The following is an 18,843-nucleotide window of genomic DNA, read 5'->3' as shown; positions in this document are numbered from 1 at the left end:
TGTCAATAAAAGTGTTTATGGTTTCAATAACTTCTTGCCATCAAAAGACTTTCAGCATATGAATGACAAAATGTTTTTTACAGAAGAAAAAACTACATATAACTTTTAAAGTTTTTCTTTTTAAAGATTTTATTTATTTATTTGAGAGTGAAAGAGATAGTGAGAGAGCACAAGCCAGGGAGGAAAGGGAGCAGACTCCCTGCTGAGCAGGAAACCTGATGCAGGGCTCTATCCCAGGACCCTGGGATCAGGACCTGAGCCAAAGGCAGATGCTCAACTGACTGAGCCACCCAGGCACCCCTTAGCTTTTCTTTTTAGAAGGAGGTTGATATATGGGGCAACTGGGTGGTTCAACTGGTTAAGTGCCTGACTCTTGATTTTGGCTCAGATCATGATCTCAGGGTTGTGAGATCAAGCCCTGCATCAGGCTCAGTGCTGTCGCTCCAGTGCTGACTTTTTGTTCTTGAGAGTTCCTCTGTCTCCACCCCAATCTACTATAAAGAGAACATCCAGTGATTTTTTTTTAAAACAGTTTTGTTGAGATATAATTCACATATCACACAATCTACACATTTAAAATGCATATAGTTCAGTGGTCTTCAGTATATCCACAGAGTTGTTCAACAACGGCCTCAGTCTAAATTTAGACAGTTTTATCACCCAGCAAAAAATTCCATCTCCATTAGCAGTCCCTTCTCATTTCCCCCCAATCCCCAAGCCCCTGACAACCACTAATCTACTTTGTCTCTAAATACAGATCTGCCTGTTCTGGAAATTTCAGGTAAATACAATCATACAACACATGCCCTTTTGTCTGGCTCCTTTTACTTAGCAGGTTTTCAAGGTTCATCCATGCTGTAGTACTTACCAGTACATTACTTTTTATGGGCAAATAATATTCAGTTGTACGGATAGGCCACTGTGTGGTTTTATGAATGGCTTACGAATGGTTTTAACTACTCATCAGTTGACAGACACATGAGCTGTTTCCACTTTTTAATAGTGTTTTAATTTTGAAGTTGTTGCTATAAACATTCATGGACACATTTTTGTAAGAAAATATATCTTCCTTTTTCTGTATCAAGTCTACGAATGAACCAGCATGCTGGGTCATATGGTAACTCTGTCTGTCTTTACTCTACTGAGGAGCTGCCAGACCATTTTACACGTCCACCAGCAACATATGGGGGTTCTGATACAGAGACATATCCAGAGATATGTATCAACACTTTTGTATGCCTTCTGGATTAGCCATCCCAGTATGTGAAGATGTAACTCATTAAGGTTTTAATTTGCATTTCTCTCATAGCTAATGTTGCTGAACATCTTTCACAGGTTTATTGGCTACTTGCAGAAATTCTTGACAGATACAGGTCTATCCAGATCCTTTGGCTACTTTTTCATGTATTTTTTTATTTTTTTAATTCCAATATAATGGCTACTTTTAATTGTCTAAAACTATCGAGTTTTAAGAGTTGACTCCTGTGGTTATTTTAAAAAGCTTTTGCCAAAAGCAATTTCTGTATACATGCCAGTGTTTCCCACAGGTAAAGGCCTAGTCAATCCACACACAATTTAGTCTTTCCAGAACTAGCAAAGCATCCTAGGTCTCTGGATATGAGAACAGATTTATATTTTCCAAGTCCTCAAGTGCAATCTTAATAATTATAGTCGCGGGGCGCCTGGGTGGCTCAGTGGGTTAAGCCGCTGCCTTCGGCTCAGGTCATGATCTCAGGGTCCTGGAATCAAGCCCCGCATCGGGCTCTCTGCTCAGCAGGGGGCCTGCTTCCCTTCCTCTCTCTCTGCCTGCCTCTCTGCCTACTTGTGATCTCTCTCTGTCAAATAAATAAATAAAATCCTAAAAAAAAAAGATAATAAAATAAATAATAATTATAGTCGCTAAGATGAAACAACAATGCTATACCTTTAAGTATAAGCAGTAAGTCACGTTACTTAATAATGAATACCCTAGTTCAGAATGCCTAGATTCAAGTCCCACCTCCACTCTTCCTAGCTGTTTAATTTTGAGCTCACCACTTAACATCCCTAACATCCTTAATATTCGTCTTCAGTAAAATGAGAATAATCATAGTACTCACCTTGTAGGATTGCTATAAAGACTTAAAGGTATGATAAATGGAACCTGTGTGACTGGCACACAGGAAATATTTAACAGATGTTAGTGCTTCTCAGTAGTCTTTAAAGGGGGAAACACATGTAGGGATGCTGAGGACAGAGAGCCCTTACCTTTTTGTCTTCTGATACCTGAGTCAATCAGTGCAGATGGGCTTTTTAATTAGTAAGATCTCTGAATAAATAAATCGTTACCTTTATTTTCCCTGGCTGAGTCTCTTCAATAATCACATTACTTGTGGGCCAAGTTAACACTCCAGGAAGACGACAAATCAAGGTTCTTGCTTTCTCAAAATGATTGAGAGCTTCTAGAAATCTAAAGTCATAATTATGAAGAAAGAAGGTATTAAACCTGTGACAAAAATTTTCATTCCCCACAATAAAAGTTACAAGAAATTTCAAGTCTACTAATAAGAATACATTTGATAAATCACTGTTCAGAAATATTCAACGGAACCTAATTTTCTTTAAAAAAAAAAAAAAAAAGGCATGCTGACTCACTATACTGTATACCTGAATATAACATTGTATATTAACTAACTAGAATTAAAATAAACACTAAAAAAAAAGGCATTTATTCATTGTTTGCTATATAAGTAACATAAATTAAACAACAAATCTGCCTAGACACTGATGTTATTATGGTAGGTGCATACTAGTCCTTTTAAGGTTGTAATTTATTGGGAAACCTGGGGGGCTCAGTTGGTTAAGCATCTGCTTTCAACTCAGGTCATGATCCTAGGGTCCTGGGATTGAACCCCGCATTAAGCTCCTAGCTCAGGGGGGAGCCTGCTTTTTCCTCTCCCTCTGCAGCTTCCCCTTGCTTGTGCTTGCACTCTCTCTCTCTGTAAAATAAATAAAATCTTTAAAAAAAAAATGTTTACAACTAAAACAAAAAATTGAATGATTTGGTTGTTCGATTTTTATTTGTTTCATTTACTAAGCTAATTAGATTCCTATAGAGAAATGACAACCCTTCATATCAACTAATTAATCATAAATAAAAATTTTTTAAAAACTCAACTGTATTAGGATATCTATTTAGTAAAACCCACTCTCCTGAAAAAAAATCTAAAGAGATTGTATATGCTGGACATATTTCTTCAACCATAAAGCAGTAAAGTATTTTAATAAAACAAATGTGTATGCAAATTGTTTTAACTACATGAAATGTTTTAGTTCTGATTCGTGTTTTTAAAAAAATGTCAACAGATTCCCACAGTCCATGCAACAAAAGAACATTAACACATTAGATTATAAAGTTAACCAAGTCCTTATTATTCTCTCAGACTAGAGAAGAAAAAGAAAGGTTTCCTGCTTTCTCCATTCTTGAAATGACTTTCCAATTTAAGAACTTTTTTTGCCTATGGATAAGAAAAATTCACCTGCAGAAAAGCTAGACCATCGACCATAAGACAGCTAACAGCAGGACTTTACCAGAAACTGCACATTACAACAGCAATAACCAACGTATGAGACACTGAACCCCAATCTTATTTTGAAATTAAAATGTAAATGCTTTTCAAAATGGCAAAGACTTCTTCATAATTCCCATGATGTTACACACTTATGATATATTCCCAGATCTTATGAATAATTACATGTGACTACTGCATTAAAACCATATATCTTAAATAAGTTATGCAAACTTTGAAATTAGTTTCATTTGCTGTTACTATACAGATGATTGCTAAATCCTCACTATCCCTCCCTCTGCCTGATTCATATATAATTCAGTCTAGTCACACAGTAACTTCGGGAAGTAAAAGAAATTTCTTTAATCTCCAAAAAAAAAGTCTATAAAGGAAGATCTAGGCACATTCTAAGACTGGGTTCCCAAGAGTCCCAGGGGTCTGATAAAATTTCCTTTAGGAGCACCTGGCTGTTTCAGTCAGAAAAGCATGTAACTCTTGATCTCAGGGTTGTGAGTTTGAGCCCCAGGATGGGTGCAGAGATTATTTAAAAACAAAAATCTTTTTAAAAATTTCCCTAAAAGGACAGATGAAAATTCAAGATTAAAAGCTATGAATGATATTGAATCAGTCAACAATTACTTCTGTATAAAGTAATCTAACACACCTACCAGGACACTGGGTGTTAAGTACAGAAACAGGGAGATTCTTGGTTTTCTTTTTGTTATTGTTAATGATAGTTTCATTGTGCCAAAAATACCAAACGCTTCACAAATCTGTGTGTCATCCTTGCACAGGGGCCATGCTAATCTCTGTATTATTCCAATTTTAGTCTATGTGCTGCCCAAGCAAGCAGTGAACAGGGGAGTTTTTTTTTTTTTTAAAGCTCAATGCATAATCATATCCCCAAAGGGTCATATAGCAATTTGGGAAGATAAGACATGAAACATTTGCAGAACAACTACATACTAAACTTTGAGTAGGGATTGCAACTATGGAAGAATTTCTGAGAAGAGATTTTTATTTCTAACTCATTATGTCTTTGAACAGGTATCTATCTGTTCAAAGATACCATCTTCATACAGGTTTTTGGGAGAAACAGATATTTTGGTAACCAAAAAATTACACAATCAGACTTGTAAAGCATTAATTTATATCAATTCAGTCACTAATTATAAGTGACATATACTAACAGAAAAAATATTAAATCCTTTGTGTCAAATCGTCTTGTTCCTGACTTTCTTATAAGATTCAAAATAAGGAAGGATTAGGAGCTGAACTGATTGGCCATACTTCAATAATTAGTATTGATATAGAAATGCTGGTCCTCCAAGCAAACATGATGATAATAGTTTACCACAGAGAAGATACAATATAATCCCAGAAAAGGGACCTCCACATTAGACTTCAACTGAGTTATCAACCCTGAGTGTAAAAGAGCATAGTTTCTACTAACCTGTTCTTTTTCAAATATACTTTTCCAATTCCACAGTAGGCCAAGCAATCAAGTCCCTCATTGGGATAATGTTCAATCATCCTCTTAAACTGGTTTTCAGCTTCAGATAGTTCCTTCAGTAGCAATAAAAATAACGATCACTTAAACTACAAAAGAGACACTGGAACAGATTTTATCTGAAGGTTGATTCTTTTCATGTAATATTACAGATAACTATGTATTCAAAAATTTTCTACGGCAAAATTAAACCTTCTGCATTTTATTTTCTTAGCAAATATACAAATTTTGACCACAGGATATACAGAGACACAACCAGAGTGATCTGGCTTAAGAATCAAAAATTGGTGTGGAACATACCAGACAACAAACCAAATGAACATTTACTAATACACAGAAAGGGCCTGGTATGTGCTAACACTAAAAAGTGTGAATTCATAGTAAAAAGACTGACTAGATGCAAACACACCATGAAATATATCCTCACAAGAGCTGGTCCCCTGGGATATAGGCATTCCAATAATGCTACCCACAGTGTTTTGTGGTGTAAGAAAGATAAATGACCTGTTTTAAAAAACAGTGCTTTAGGAAAAACTTTACAAAACTTAGAGCACATTCTTCTGAATATTCTCAATAGTAGAAGCTTCTTTCTATTGCTTTGAATGAATTCTGTTTTGGAAAAAGTCCAGAAGAAATAGCTCAAGGCAGTCTTGGTAACCCCACTGTGGGTGAAAAAGGAAATGTCACTACAAAATGAGAGTTTATAAGAATCGCTGAGGTCAGTTCCAAAAGAGGCATTCCAAAAATGTTTTAAGCAATAGCTGTACTAGAGCAAATACACTGCTTACTTTGGGGGCTACTATGAATGATGATATTCTTTTAAATGGCCAATTTCTATCATACCTGTTCTGCTGTTTTAATCAGTCTCACTATTTCAAAGTAAATCACAAATGTAGTGAACTATTTCTTCAATTTTGATAAAGCAAAACATTATTAAGATTATTTATTATCACACTGCCACAACAGAAGAATTGGAGATCCTGAAGTCCTGTCTCTAACAATCTATTAGAAAGAATCTATGAGAAAACAGAATTAGGCCTTAATGGAAGACATTCAACTACCACATCAAGAACAAGGAAAGAAGCATGTAAGAAGGAAAATAAACCTCAGACACTGTAAACCACTGTCAGAGTGGAACCTAAAAGATGGCTTCATTCTCATTAGGTAGCAGTTAGGGTTAAGCCTTCAGTTGGCCAAAGAAGTGTGGAGGCCAAGTTCGCAAAAAGGATGTATTATACCTGAGGTAATTCTAGAGCAGTTTTAACTTTTACTGAAAACTAAAAACCACAGAAAGTGGGTTATAGCTGACAGTGGAACCATGCAGGGGGTAGGGGTGCCTCATGCAATGGAAAATACAGGTATAACTTTTGATTCCCCCCAAATTTTACTACTAATAGCCCACTCGACTAGAAGCCTTATCAATAATATAAAGAGCAGATTGACACAAATTTATATGCATATTATATACTGTAACCTTTTAATAAAGGAAAAGAAAATCATAAGAGAGAAAATACATTCATGGTACTCTACTATATATTTTTTTTTAAATCCATTTGTAAGTGAACCCATGCAGTTCAAACCAGTGTTGTTCCAGGGTCAACTGTATAATGCTGTGCAGTGCAGATAAGCACAGCGTCCAGGAGAGCACTGAGGGACCATGAGTGTGCTCACACCTATTCACTGATTGTATATGGTTCTGGGAAGGCTGCACTCCAGAAGATAAAATACCCAAATACTACCATTCAGAACTAAAAGATCTTCACACAAAGTTGAACACTCCTTACTTAATTTCCCCAGGCTCATTCCTTCCTTCCATCACTAAATGTAGCCATTATCTTAAACTAGGCTAGCCCGTTTTTTTCACCTTTACAAGAGGCAGAGACAGTTATAAACAATATATGCTTTTTTCCCCATATGTTTTCCAAATTGTACGTAAGTGGTTATCACGATGTTTGTTATGTTCTCCAACTTGTCTCTCACTCAGTGTGTTCTCTTAAATCTGTAATGATACAGATTTACTTTTTATACAAGTAAAAAAACTCCTACTGGTTGTCTGGTATAGCTTTTTTCTAATTGGATCATATTTTTTCTTCAATAAAAACAACACAAATTAAACAGGTATTTCAGAAGAAACTATCAGAAAGAAATAAGCCAAAGAGGCAAAACTATTTTTTACATTATCTTCTAAAATTAATGGCATGTTTTTACTATTATCTCTGTTAAAATCTTACCTCAGGTTGTCCTATTCCAAGGAGAGAAATAGCAAGTCCATAGACTACTAAGACATAGTTAATCATGGCCAGGTTCAATTGCTGTCAATAAAAATGCTCCAGTTAAAAATCTGAACATAATTTTGCCCAGCCTGCATCAAACCAACCTGTTAGCCACAACAGAAAAACAAAAAGTAGTATGGAATCTCTCTAATCACTATAACCAGGACAAAGGCCAAACAAAATTGGAAAATATATTTTATAAAGATATGCAGTTATATACTAAAATCAAGTATTCAAAACCCAAAAACACTGTCTCAGAGTTCCTTGAAGGGGTGGTTCAGAGCAAACTAGAAAAACTGAGTCACCATATTCTTTTGCCCATAAGTGGGTACTGTGACAGATTAAGATGTTTGCTTACAATCCTGCATGAATTATTTACCTAGCTAATTCTTTCTAAATGAAAAGATGTGATTAAAGCAAGTCCAAAACCTTGATCCAGTACTTCTGTAGAAGCTGTCAAACGTTCTAATGAAGAGCAAGGAGAGAGTCTAACCCTGTGTCGTATATTAAGTGCAACCACAAAGACTGAATCACAGTGTTAGCTGCTTCTTACCACCTGGAGCAGATTCTGCTAATCTCAGGTAGGTCTAAGGTACGTTAATATAATGAAGTTAAAGCCATGGTTCTCTTCTGCATTCACCTGAAATGCATCTGCATTGAGAAACAAAGTGAAAGACTACAATTTTACCTTTATTTTTTGAGGATCTAAACCGTTGAGCAGCTCCGTGAAGGCCTGGGCAGCACTGCGGCAACGCTGCTCCAACAAAGCCGTATAACCATCCTGGATTAAGCTTCTCAGCATTTTCATTATATTAGCAAAATCCTGCAAAAAAAAAAAAATTTTTTTTCTATTAGGTAATCCAGAGCTAGCTATGTGTGTTTAGCCAAAAACTCAAGATGCCAAGTTCATCACAGGGTGGTTACATTTTATAACTGACTGTAAAATATGTAAGTAAAATATGTGTAAGTAAAAAATGTAAGTAAGTAAAATATGTAAGTAAGTAAGCTGCCCTTCATGTGTTATACTCCCCTCTCTACATGGCACTTTTCCAGCGAAAACTGAAAGGTCCTGCTTCACCATTTTATTTCCAACATTCCTACTACTGCTACTCATGACAAGAAAGGGCAGTTCATTTTACGCTGCATGGTTCTATGACTTGCTCCCTTTTCAAGATGGAAAAGACAGCATTCAGAAGTTCTAATAGCACAAACAGCACAGACAATACCAGCCACCATCTAAATAACGGTTTGGCTGATGAGAATTAGACAAATAAGAACAAGCAATTTACTGATCACGATCAGATTTTAACACCTACCCTCGTGGTCTGGAATAAACCTTAATTCTCAGCAAGAAAGGACATTTCAATCCTTGGTTCTACTTCTGCCCAACATGTACTTGAATAGAACTCAATAAAATTATCAGGAAAAGATAGGTTAAATGCAAAGAGAAGAGCATAAGAAATAAAAAACAAAAACGAAAGTGCTAAGTGAGAAAAACACTTTATCTCTGGGTATATATGTGACATGCATTACAATCTGAAGTCAACTTTTAGTTACATGGCAACAGCTATCAGTTGCAAAATTCCATAAAAACTAGACAGACTACACATTAAGCCTAGATTTCCTCACTCCTTGACTTACATGTGTACACCATTCAGGAAAGCAGAAAATGCAAATATGCATGTGATATTCCTCACTGTTCCTAACAGTAAAGATCCAAAAGGAGGCACCGTTGTACAAAGCACAAATGGAAGAGTAGTTTGATCACAATTAACAAAAGCTGCCTACTAGTTTTCATCCACTGACTCAAAATTTAGGAGCACTTTCCCCCAGAATACACACAGAAAAGAGCAGCTCTCACATAAACTTGGAATTTCTTAGAGTATTTAAAAAGCTCAAGAATACCTGTATTTATGTTAAGACACGAATTTTGAAAGTTATAGATGATGATGTGCTATCCTTAAATGAACTGATTCCATTTTAATCTTTCACATTCTAGAAAAGAGACCTATAATCTCCTGTTTTCATCAAAAATTATTTCTCTCAGGCATGCCTGGGTGGCTCAGTTAGCTGGGCATCCAACTCTTGGCTTCCACTTGGGTTGTGATCTCATGGGTCATGAGATTGAGCCCCATGCCGGGCCCTGTGCTCAGCATGGAGTCTCCTTGGGACTCTCTCTCCCTCTTCCTCTGCCCTCCCCCCATTAGAAGGCACAGGTGTGCTCTCTAAAATAAACAAAAATAAATCTTAAAAAAATTATTTTTCTGAGTATAATACAAAAAACTATCATGGAGTACTAAAAGTTCCATCAGAGTAGGCTGGGTCGCAGTGCCTAACAAAAAAGTGTGTTAAATGAACAAGGGAAGGCTCAAAAATGACTACCATACTTACTAAATCACCTCTGATCTTCCCAGGTTGTCTTTTCTATTTAAGTCCTTCACAGTTTTGCGAGTCCATAAAATCAATATAAAAAGGCATAATTTTTAAATCTGCAAATATCAGAAATTCTAAAGATGCTTTTATGCAACTGATTAGAAATCTGTTATCATAAACTGCTTGAAACATGCTTCATTCCTACAGTCCTCTGTAAGATAATTGTCTATATACCTAAAATAGTTAACTTAATTTTAAACGACCCCCATATTAAAACAAGTACTGTATTCCATATGCTAACAGAAATTTTTTGGAGTGAAATTTAAATCCAACATTCTATTTTAGAAGGAATAGAACTGTTTACATAAAGGATTAATTGTCAAAGCAGACTCCTATGAACCATGTTCACCCACAAAAGACAACCTTTCACTTACTACTACATGGTCTACAAATGTTCAATGACTAGAATAGTGACCAGCCATGGTTCTATAAATTCTGGATTTCATCAAGGTTTCAAGGTCTTCTTGAATCAGTTTTTGTAAGTTGGATTTTTCTAGGTATTTGTCCATTTCATCCATTTTTTTTCAAATTTCTTGGTATGATATTGTTCATAATAGTATTTTGATGAATTTGTAATACTCAAGGATCTATAGTAATGCACCCTTCCTTGTTCATTCTTGAAATTGTTTTATGATGTTTTCTTTTCTTTCTTTATCAGTTGCCACACCAGTGTGTAAATTTTATTAATACTGGCAAAGAATCAACTATTAGCTCTGTGGATTCTGTCTTATACATTTGTTTCCAGTTCATTATTTTCTACTTTGATCTTTATTATTTCTTTCCTTCTATTTCTTTGGGTTTATTTCCTGTTTTTCTAGCTCCTAAGATAAATATTTCATTAATTTAAAAGTTTTTGTTCTTTTAATACATACATTTAGCTTGATTAATTTCCTTCAAAGTAATCCTTTAGCTGTATCCCTTGCATTTTTCTCTAAGTTTTAAGTTCACAACAAAATTGAGAAGGAGGTACAGAAATTTCCAGATACCCTTCGCCTCCTCCCACGTATACTCCACTATCGATGTCACTCATCAGAATGGTATATTCTACATATCTACATTTTTTTATTGAGGTATAGTTAACATACAATGTTACACTAATTTCAGGTATACAATATAGTGATTCGACAATGCTAAACATTATGCAGTGTTCACCACAGTAAGCACAGTTACCATCTGTCATCAGCCGGAGTTATTACAATATTATTGACTATATTCTCTATGCTGCAATTTTCACCCCGGGGTTATTTATTTCATAACTGGAAGTTTGAATTTCTCCATCCCCTTCATGTATTTCATCCATTCCCCTTTCATTCTCTCCCTCTCCCTCCATACTGGCAACCAACAGTGCGTTCTCTGTATTTATAAGACTAGCTGTTTTTGTGTTTGTTCATTTGCTTTGTTTTTCAGAGTCCACATATAAGTGAAATCACATGGTATTTGTCTTTCTCTAAATTATTTCACTTAGCAAAATACTCCCTAGGTCCATCCATGTTGTTAAGAATGGCAACAGTTTATTCTATTTTATGGCTGAGTAATACTCCATTTTGTGTGTGTGTGTGTGTCTGTGTGTGTGTGTGTGTGTGTGTGTGTGTACACACACACATATACATCTTCTTTAACCCAGAACAGTGTATTTCTTACCAAAGATGAACTACATGGATACACCCTAATCACTCAAAGTCTATAGTTTAATACCAGATATACCCTTGGCGCCATACATTCTACTGGTTTAGATAAATGTATAAGGACATCTATCTACCATTATAAAATTATACAGAGAATTTTCACTGTCCTAAAAGTCCTCTGTGCTCTGCCTATTCATCTTTTTAATTACTTCCTAAATACCACAGAAAGAATTTTATACACAAAGTTATCTGATTACTGTTAAATCATTCAAAGAACAAAAAGTTTGCTCTTTAACAGCTTTAAGGTAGGTGTAATAAAACTGCAAGTCCTTGAACCTTTTAAAATAATTTAAATCTTCTTAAAGTACTTATCTATTTTTTAAGCTTTTATTTTAAGTAAGCTATACACACAACATGAGTCTTGAACTCATAACCCAGAGATCAAGAGTCACAAGCTCTAAAACGTGCCCCTTAAAGTTAAAACTGGAAAGCAAAGAATTCCTTCATCTTTGAATCCCCGGGAAGCAAACAATTCTGCAGTATCAAGCATTAGTTAAATTTCTGGTTAAAGTGATTATCAAGTTAAAAAAAAAAAAAGGGATTATCAAGATAATAGCTAAATTAGTGATAGTTTGGTTTATTAGCAGTTATATATATAATCATATGTCCATAACTTAAATTATAAAAAATAAATCTTAGAGATGTACATGGTAAGACTTAATTTATAAGAAAAATGTTTTGTTCAAAGACTTTGCTTTTTCATTAGAAATAAGCATTTTCCTTTACCTGGTGCGCAGCTCTGGAAGATTTAGAAAACTGTTTTTCCAAGATGTTCTTCAAATCTACTGGTAAACTACCCTGTGAGCTAGAACTAATAGAGAAAAGTGTTGAGTTATTTTAAAATAAAACAGTCTTGCTTATATAAAGAATATATTTACTGAAGGCCATTTTTTAAAAACTGTAGTATAGTTGACATAAAATGTTACATTAGTTTTAAGCACACAACACAGTGACTCCACAATGCTATACACCACACAAAGCTCACCACAGGAAGTGCAGTCACCACCTGTCACCACACAACATTATTACAATATTGTTGACTATATTCCCTATGCTGCACTTTTAATCTCCATGTGAAGGTCATTTTAAACACTGAATAAATGGAGAGTCACTAGTGCCTACACTGAAATATTACCAAGAAGCTGATTCTCCCCCAAACCACTCTCTAAATACAATGAAATCTCAATAAAAATCTCTATAAAATAGAGATGGAGGGGGGCCAAATGAGTTTATTATAAAGATGGTATGGACAAACTTAAAAAAAAAGAAATTGGGGGGATTTATGCTGATCATCAAAAGTTATTTTAAATGTAGTCATAACATGGCCTTGAAACAAGAAATGTGCCCCGTAAACATTGCAAAGATGCACCGCCTCATATGAAAATCTAGTAAGATACAACTGTTTCAGAAAGTCTGACTTCCAATGCTGGTGAGGGTAAGGAAGGTTCAGGTATGCTAGGTGGTGTTTTCTGACATCAAATAGTTGCTATTCTCCACATCAATTCTCCAATACCCAGTGTCCAACAACTCAATTCCATTTTGACACCAACTCTGGAGCTAACAGGCCCTACAGGTTAAAGCCCCAGTCCCACAAGGCTGACCCCACTTCAGGCATAATGCCCTTACCCCTACTGTCAGCCACAATGAGGTGCACAGGCTACCCACACTACTGCCTGGTGGATGACAAACTTAGAGGTTCCTGTGACCCTCCCTCAGGTTCAACAACTCCTTAGAATGACTCACCGAACTCAGGAAAGTGCTCTACTTATTATTACTAGCTTATTATAAAGGATGTAATTCACAGCAGCCCAATGGAAGAGAAGCACAGGAAGACATGAAGGAGCGGAATGCTGCAAAGCTTTCATGCTGCCCCAGAGTGCCCCACCTTCCCAGCATCTCCATGTACTCAGCAACCAATAAGCTCCCCTGACCCCATAGTTTAGAGGTTTCTTCTATCAAGGTTTCATCACATAAGTATGAATAATCATTACTAGTCATTGGTGACCAAACTCAACTTCCAGCCTCCTTCCCCTTCTTGGAGATCAGGGGGTGGGACTGAGAGTTCCAACCCTCCCATCACACGTTTAGTCTTTCTGGTGACCAACCATCCCAATCCTGAAGGTAGGGGACCAGGTCACCTCATTGGTGTTAAGTATAGTAGAAAAAACCTCATTATGAAAAACAAAAGATATTCTTACCACTCTGAGAGTTCAAGGGTTTTAAGTGCCCTATGACAAGAACTGAGGACAGAGACCAAATATATACACACATTTTTTATTACAACACACTCCCCCACAGCTCAGGAAGAGTGTGAAAAGTGCTCACTTTCTGGGAGGACAATGTGACAGTATCTAGCAAAGTTAAAACCACACATCCTCTTTGACAGAGCAATTCCACTCTAGAAATTTCTTCTTCAAATATACAACTATACTATGAATTATTCTGTACCCATGAAAATGAAGGATGTTGATCTCCATGAAGTAGACATAATCAAATAAGAAGACCTCAATTTGAAAACAAAAACAAAACATTGGAAAATAAATTTTTCTTTAGCAGAACAGTTTAAAATTACAACTATGCATTCAAAGAGTAGCACTGTATGTTTTTGGTTTATTTTAAGGTTTAACAGAGGAAGGGAAGACTTGGGATTTTTCTACAGAATGAAAGAACATAGTATTATCTAAGCCCTTGCTTTAAATTTAAACTTTTGTAGCAACATCAAAAAACAGTCATTTTCTGAAGATGGAGTTTTACTAATTTCTCTTAGCACTTTGATATTAAAATTCTTCTCCCTGAAGCACCTAATCAGGAGATAGAAAAGAAAGCCGACAGCTGGTCTAACTGTGGCAGAAATGGTTTTGCAGGGTCTCCAGCATCACTTTCCTTGACCTCATGATCTTCTATATTCACTGTAAGATTTATAGTTTCACTTTGCAATCAATATATAACTGGTAGGCAATAGAGGGGTTAATTATAAAGATGGGTGGCAAGAGGTCCTACTATTAATTTTATAAGTGGTCGCTTCATTAGTGAACATGTTCCTTTAATGAAAACTACCCTGAAGGGCCCCTAAATATACACATACCCATGCCTGCTTCCAGGTGGCCATGAACTCATTAACACAGAGTCCCTAAAGGAAGCCACCAGAGAAGCAGTTGTGGGAAAGGTGAAATAAGGTGAGCAAGGAGAAGATGTGACTCTTACTTTATACTTTTCTGAATACTTTTTCTTTGTATTAGAATATATTTGGGGATTTTTAAGAATTAACACTGCTATATCTCATATTCCATACTTTTGAGACATTTACTAACACCCTTTTACTGTCTTACTTCCAGACATTTACTAACGTAAATGTCATACTGTTTCGTGAGACATTTACTAATACCCTTACTAACACCTAAAGGATTAATAATCCTTTAGCCAAAAACACTCTCCTAAAGATATGCCTTTGATATTTGAAAAGGGGAAAAAACCACACAGATAAAAAACATACCTGAATTTCTCCAATTCATTGTTTCGAGATTTTTGTTTTCCTTTATATTTTGGAGGCTGACCTGTGAATACAAAATATTTGTTCCTGAAATCTGTTCATAAAAATCAACAAGCCTGAAAGTAAATTAATTAAAAATATGTACATTGGGATAAGCATCAAAGGAAGCAATATTTTATGTGAGTGCAATTAGTACAAACAGATGAAAAACCAGACACAATGATGTTTGTCTATGTATGCTATAGAAGTATTGTGAACATTAATCACATGATATTACTTAGGCCTAAAGTAGATATAGAAAGATACAGGCCACAGTTCCTGTCCTCAGGTTTTTATAATCAGATGGGAAGAAAAGGCAGTCACCAGGAATTACGCAGCAATCACCTTTAGGAAGATGAGAAGACAACACGTTGCTACTGACGTATGAATTCCATATTAACTGCTCTTACAACTCACAAAGGTGGACATCACTTAAGGTCCAGTGGCCAGGAAAAACCTTAGAGGGGATACAGCATTTGTATTTAGCTTTAAGAACAGGTGGGATTTGGGGCACCTGCGTGGCTCAGTCAATTAAGCATCTGATTTTGGCTCAGGTCATAATTCTGGGGTTCTGGGATGGAGCCCCACAGTGGGCTCTGTGCTCAGCGAGGGGTTTGCTTGTCCCTTTCCCTCTGCCCCTTCTTCCACTCATACTCGCTCTCTCTCAAATAAATAAAAGTCTTGAGAGAGAAAGAGAGAGAAACAAACAAGTAGGATTGAGATGGTATGGGCCAAACCCAAGAATGACATTCACTGTAAGAAACATTAAGTACTAAGCCTGTGTGCTCTGATAAACTGGGTAAGAAAAGAAAGTTAGAAAGGGGCAGTGAAGGCCAGCTGGAGCGAGTGCTCATGGGTCCTTTGCTTCTGATACTCCAGCTCTGTGAGCCCAGCCTTTGTCCCACTGGCAAGAGCAGGGATCACTGCATACTTTGGAGTGGGGAGGGCCGTGCACAGAGGTATGTAAAAGAAAGCACAGCAGGGACGCCTGGGTGGCTCAGTTGGTTGGACAACTGCCTTCGGCTCAGGTCATGATCCTGGACTCCCAGGATGGAGTCCCGCATCGGACTCCCAGCTCCATGGGGAGTCTGCTTCTCTCTCTGACCTTCTCCTCGTTCATGCTCTCTCTCACTGTCTCTCTCTCAAGTAAATAAATAAAATCTTTAAAAAAAAAAAAAAAAAGCACAGCAATAGGGACAGGGTTTTTTTGATGGAAGCTTTGGGAAGAGATAGCAGAGGCAAGTCAGAACCTCTGTATTAAGAAGGGGATCAGAGCCAAGTGGGTTTGGATGGCCTCAGAACACAAAAGAGGCTTCCAGAAAGGCAGGAGAGTTCTAATATGATTCCTTCTGATTTCAGGCAAAACTACACAGCCCTAACCCTGGGACCTCAATTTCTTTGACTAAATCCAGATGCTGAAGTGTAGGTGGTATTTAAAACATTTAATTAAATGTGCTATCCGATAATAACAGTCCAAGAAATATCAATAAATTAAAAAGATTTTTCCAGAAGAAAAGTTTTATCCTCAAGGATTTTTCATGTGCTATTAGACTTACATCAGATAAGACAATCACCTGAGTCTCCCTCTTTGTAATTTTCTAATGTGCTAACCAAACAGGAAGGGCCAGTGGTAAACAGCTGGGTATGTGGCACTGAAGCCTGAGGGGACAGAACTGTGGGAAGGAAAAGACAGAAATGGCTGCCAGAAGCAGAAACACTGAAAACAAACCAGCCAATCAACAAGAAAAAGGAAAAGAGATCATCAACAAGATCATTAATCAGGTCAGCAATCTCACCCCCATAACCTCTGAAAGCTTCAGACAAAAAATTTGCATCTAACAGCAACGTTGAGTCAACAAGAAAATCTCTATTTTTCTTAAACTCTGCTATAAAAGGCAGGGAAGCATATAATCTACTTTAGAATAATTTACAACTAGGGGCGCCTGGGTGGCTCAGTGGGTTAAAGCCTCTGCCTTCGGCTCAGGTCATGATCTCAGGGTCCTGGGATCGAGCCCCACATCGGGCTCTCTGCTCAGCGGGGAGCCTGCTTCCTCCTCTCTCTCTGCCTGCCTCTCTGCCTACTTGTGATCTGTCTGTCAAATAAATAAATAAAATCTTTAAAAAAAAAAAAAAGAATAATTTACAACTAAATCTGGTCATGTAAAGGGAGACTGAGAGGTGTGCCTGGGTGGCTCAGTGGGTTAAGCCTCTGCCTTCAGCTCAGGTCATGATAGGGGTCATGGGATCCAGCCCCCATGGGGCTCTCTGCTCAGCGGGGAGCTTGTTTCCCCCTCTCTCTGCCTGCCTCTCCACCTATTTGTGATCTCTCTCCTTCTGTCAAATAAATAAAATCTTAAAAAAAAAAAAGGGAGATGAGAAATAAATGGAAGATGAATGTTCACTTCTCTGGACTCTTTATTTCCCAATGATGCCAAGTAAAAGAAGTCCTGCTTTGTGTGTCTGTGTATTTATTAGATGCAGAAATAAACACACACTGAGCATGTACCAGTTAAACTAGTCTAAAGCACCCATTCTGAAAACCACCCTGAAAAGGGTGAAAGTTAGTTTAAGGGGATGAAAAAAGAATCTGAATTTTTAATATATAAAGCACAGATGTACATACAGGACATAAATAAACAGTACCTGTAGTAGGAGGGCAAACAGGGAATAAAATCTGTCTAAATAGCCTCCTTAGTCAGGGGTTTTAATGAAACTGAAGGTGAAAAACACTGGCCTCATGGAAATTAAGTAGCAAAGAGTTTATGTCCTTCCTTTCTATTCCATTTACTTGAATTTCTAAAATTAAATTTATTAAAAAATATGAGAAGACTAAGTGTTGATTTCAAATAAGTATTCAGTGTTTTCTTAACACAGAAGCATTATGAAGTAAAAGGAAAGTAATAGCAAATGTATGCAAGACTCATGCAAATGCTGGGGCTGCAGTTTTAGGAATGCTATACTAATTCAGCAAACAACTTACATAAGGAAAAATCTTACCTGATGGTGGCAGAAATTCAGGATGACAGTCACAATCATCTGCCTTCAAAGCTTCATCTACCACCTACCCATGAAAACAAAATTTGTGAGATTTTAAAAAAATAAAGCCATGAAGAATTCAATAACTAAATAATAAAAAAGAATAGAACAGAATTTACCCAAGAGCCTAAAATAACCAGCTGGTAATTAGGCCTAAATGAATAAACAAACAAAATGATAACTAGTGATATGAGATTCTAAATGACAAATTCTCTAATGATAACTCTACTTCCAACACCTGGCATGATGCCTGACAGGTCTACTGTTCGATAAGTATACCGAATAAATATTATCGCATCTTTCCTTATGCTCCTCTAACTGAATACAGCGTCTGAGATTTTTATTAACAAGAAAAGGATGACACAGTGAGCTGGAAAAGTTCCCTTAATGCCTATTAGCCACATACTCCAAAACACCAATTCCTTTTTCCCTCGCAAATCCTAGAAAGAAGTATTAACGTGGACTTGGTGATAATGCCAAGTTTTTAGCACACTACCGTTCAGAGGAAAACTCAGATTCAGGTCATTTGGGATACCAATCACAGAGCCAAGCTAAAAGGCTTAGAGGTGCCCTCAGAAACCATGAGGCCTGGGTGCTGATAAGCTCAGCAGGGAGTCAAGGCTGGGGACCACTGCTGGGAAAAGCAACAAAGGCTGCAGAAAGGCCTTGGGCAGAGATGGGAAGTGTGTGCCTCCCAGGCCCAACATAACACAAGTCGGATGGGCAGGCTCGTGTGGTGCCAGGTAGGTAAGAGATTGCAAAAGGGAAAAGGAAGAAGAAAAACGGACAGTACTGTAAGGAATGGGATGACAAGGCCACTAGACCCACT

At 36.9% G+C, this 18,843-nt stretch overlaps 1 protein-coding gene and 1 pseudogene across 1 annotated transcript in view; both read right to left on the bottom strand.

Moving 5' to 3' along the window:
- The window catches only part of TTC3 (tetratricopeptide repeat domain 3), a 124,636-nt gene that overhangs the window by 57,322 nt on the left and 48,471 nt on the right, over positions 1 to 18,843 (bottom strand). Inside the window, exons 15-21 of the mRNA XM_032354787.1 lie at positions 17,976 to 18,039; positions 14,943 to 15,003; positions 12,176 to 12,260; positions 8,020 to 8,154; positions 7,290 to 7,370; positions 5,002 to 5,114; positions 2,329 to 2,449 (exon numbers count right to left, since the gene is read on the bottom strand). Of these exons, the coding sequence (XP_032210678.1) occupies positions 2,329 to 2,449; positions 5,002 to 5,114; positions 7,290 to 7,370; positions 8,020 to 8,154; positions 12,176 to 12,260; positions 14,943 to 15,003; positions 17,976 to 18,039 (660 nt within the window). The remainder of the gene's footprint in view (positions 1 to 2,328; positions 2,450 to 5,001; positions 5,115 to 7,289; positions 7,371 to 8,019; positions 8,155 to 12,175; positions 12,261 to 14,942; positions 15,004 to 17,975; positions 18,040 to 18,843) is intronic.
- Positions 4,298 to 4,397, bottom strand: LOC116581413 (annotated as a pseudogene).

Source organism: Mustela erminea, chromosome 1, assembly GCF_009829155.1.
Source record: "Mustela erminea isolate mMusErm1 chromosome 1, mMusErm1.Pri, whole genome shotgun sequence".
Lineage (NCBI taxonomy): Eukaryota > Metazoa > Chordata > Mammalia > Carnivora > Mustelidae > Mustela > Mustela erminea.
The sequence above is the reverse complement of the archived record's forward strand: the minus strand, read 5'-3'. Positions and strand labels throughout refer to the sequence as shown.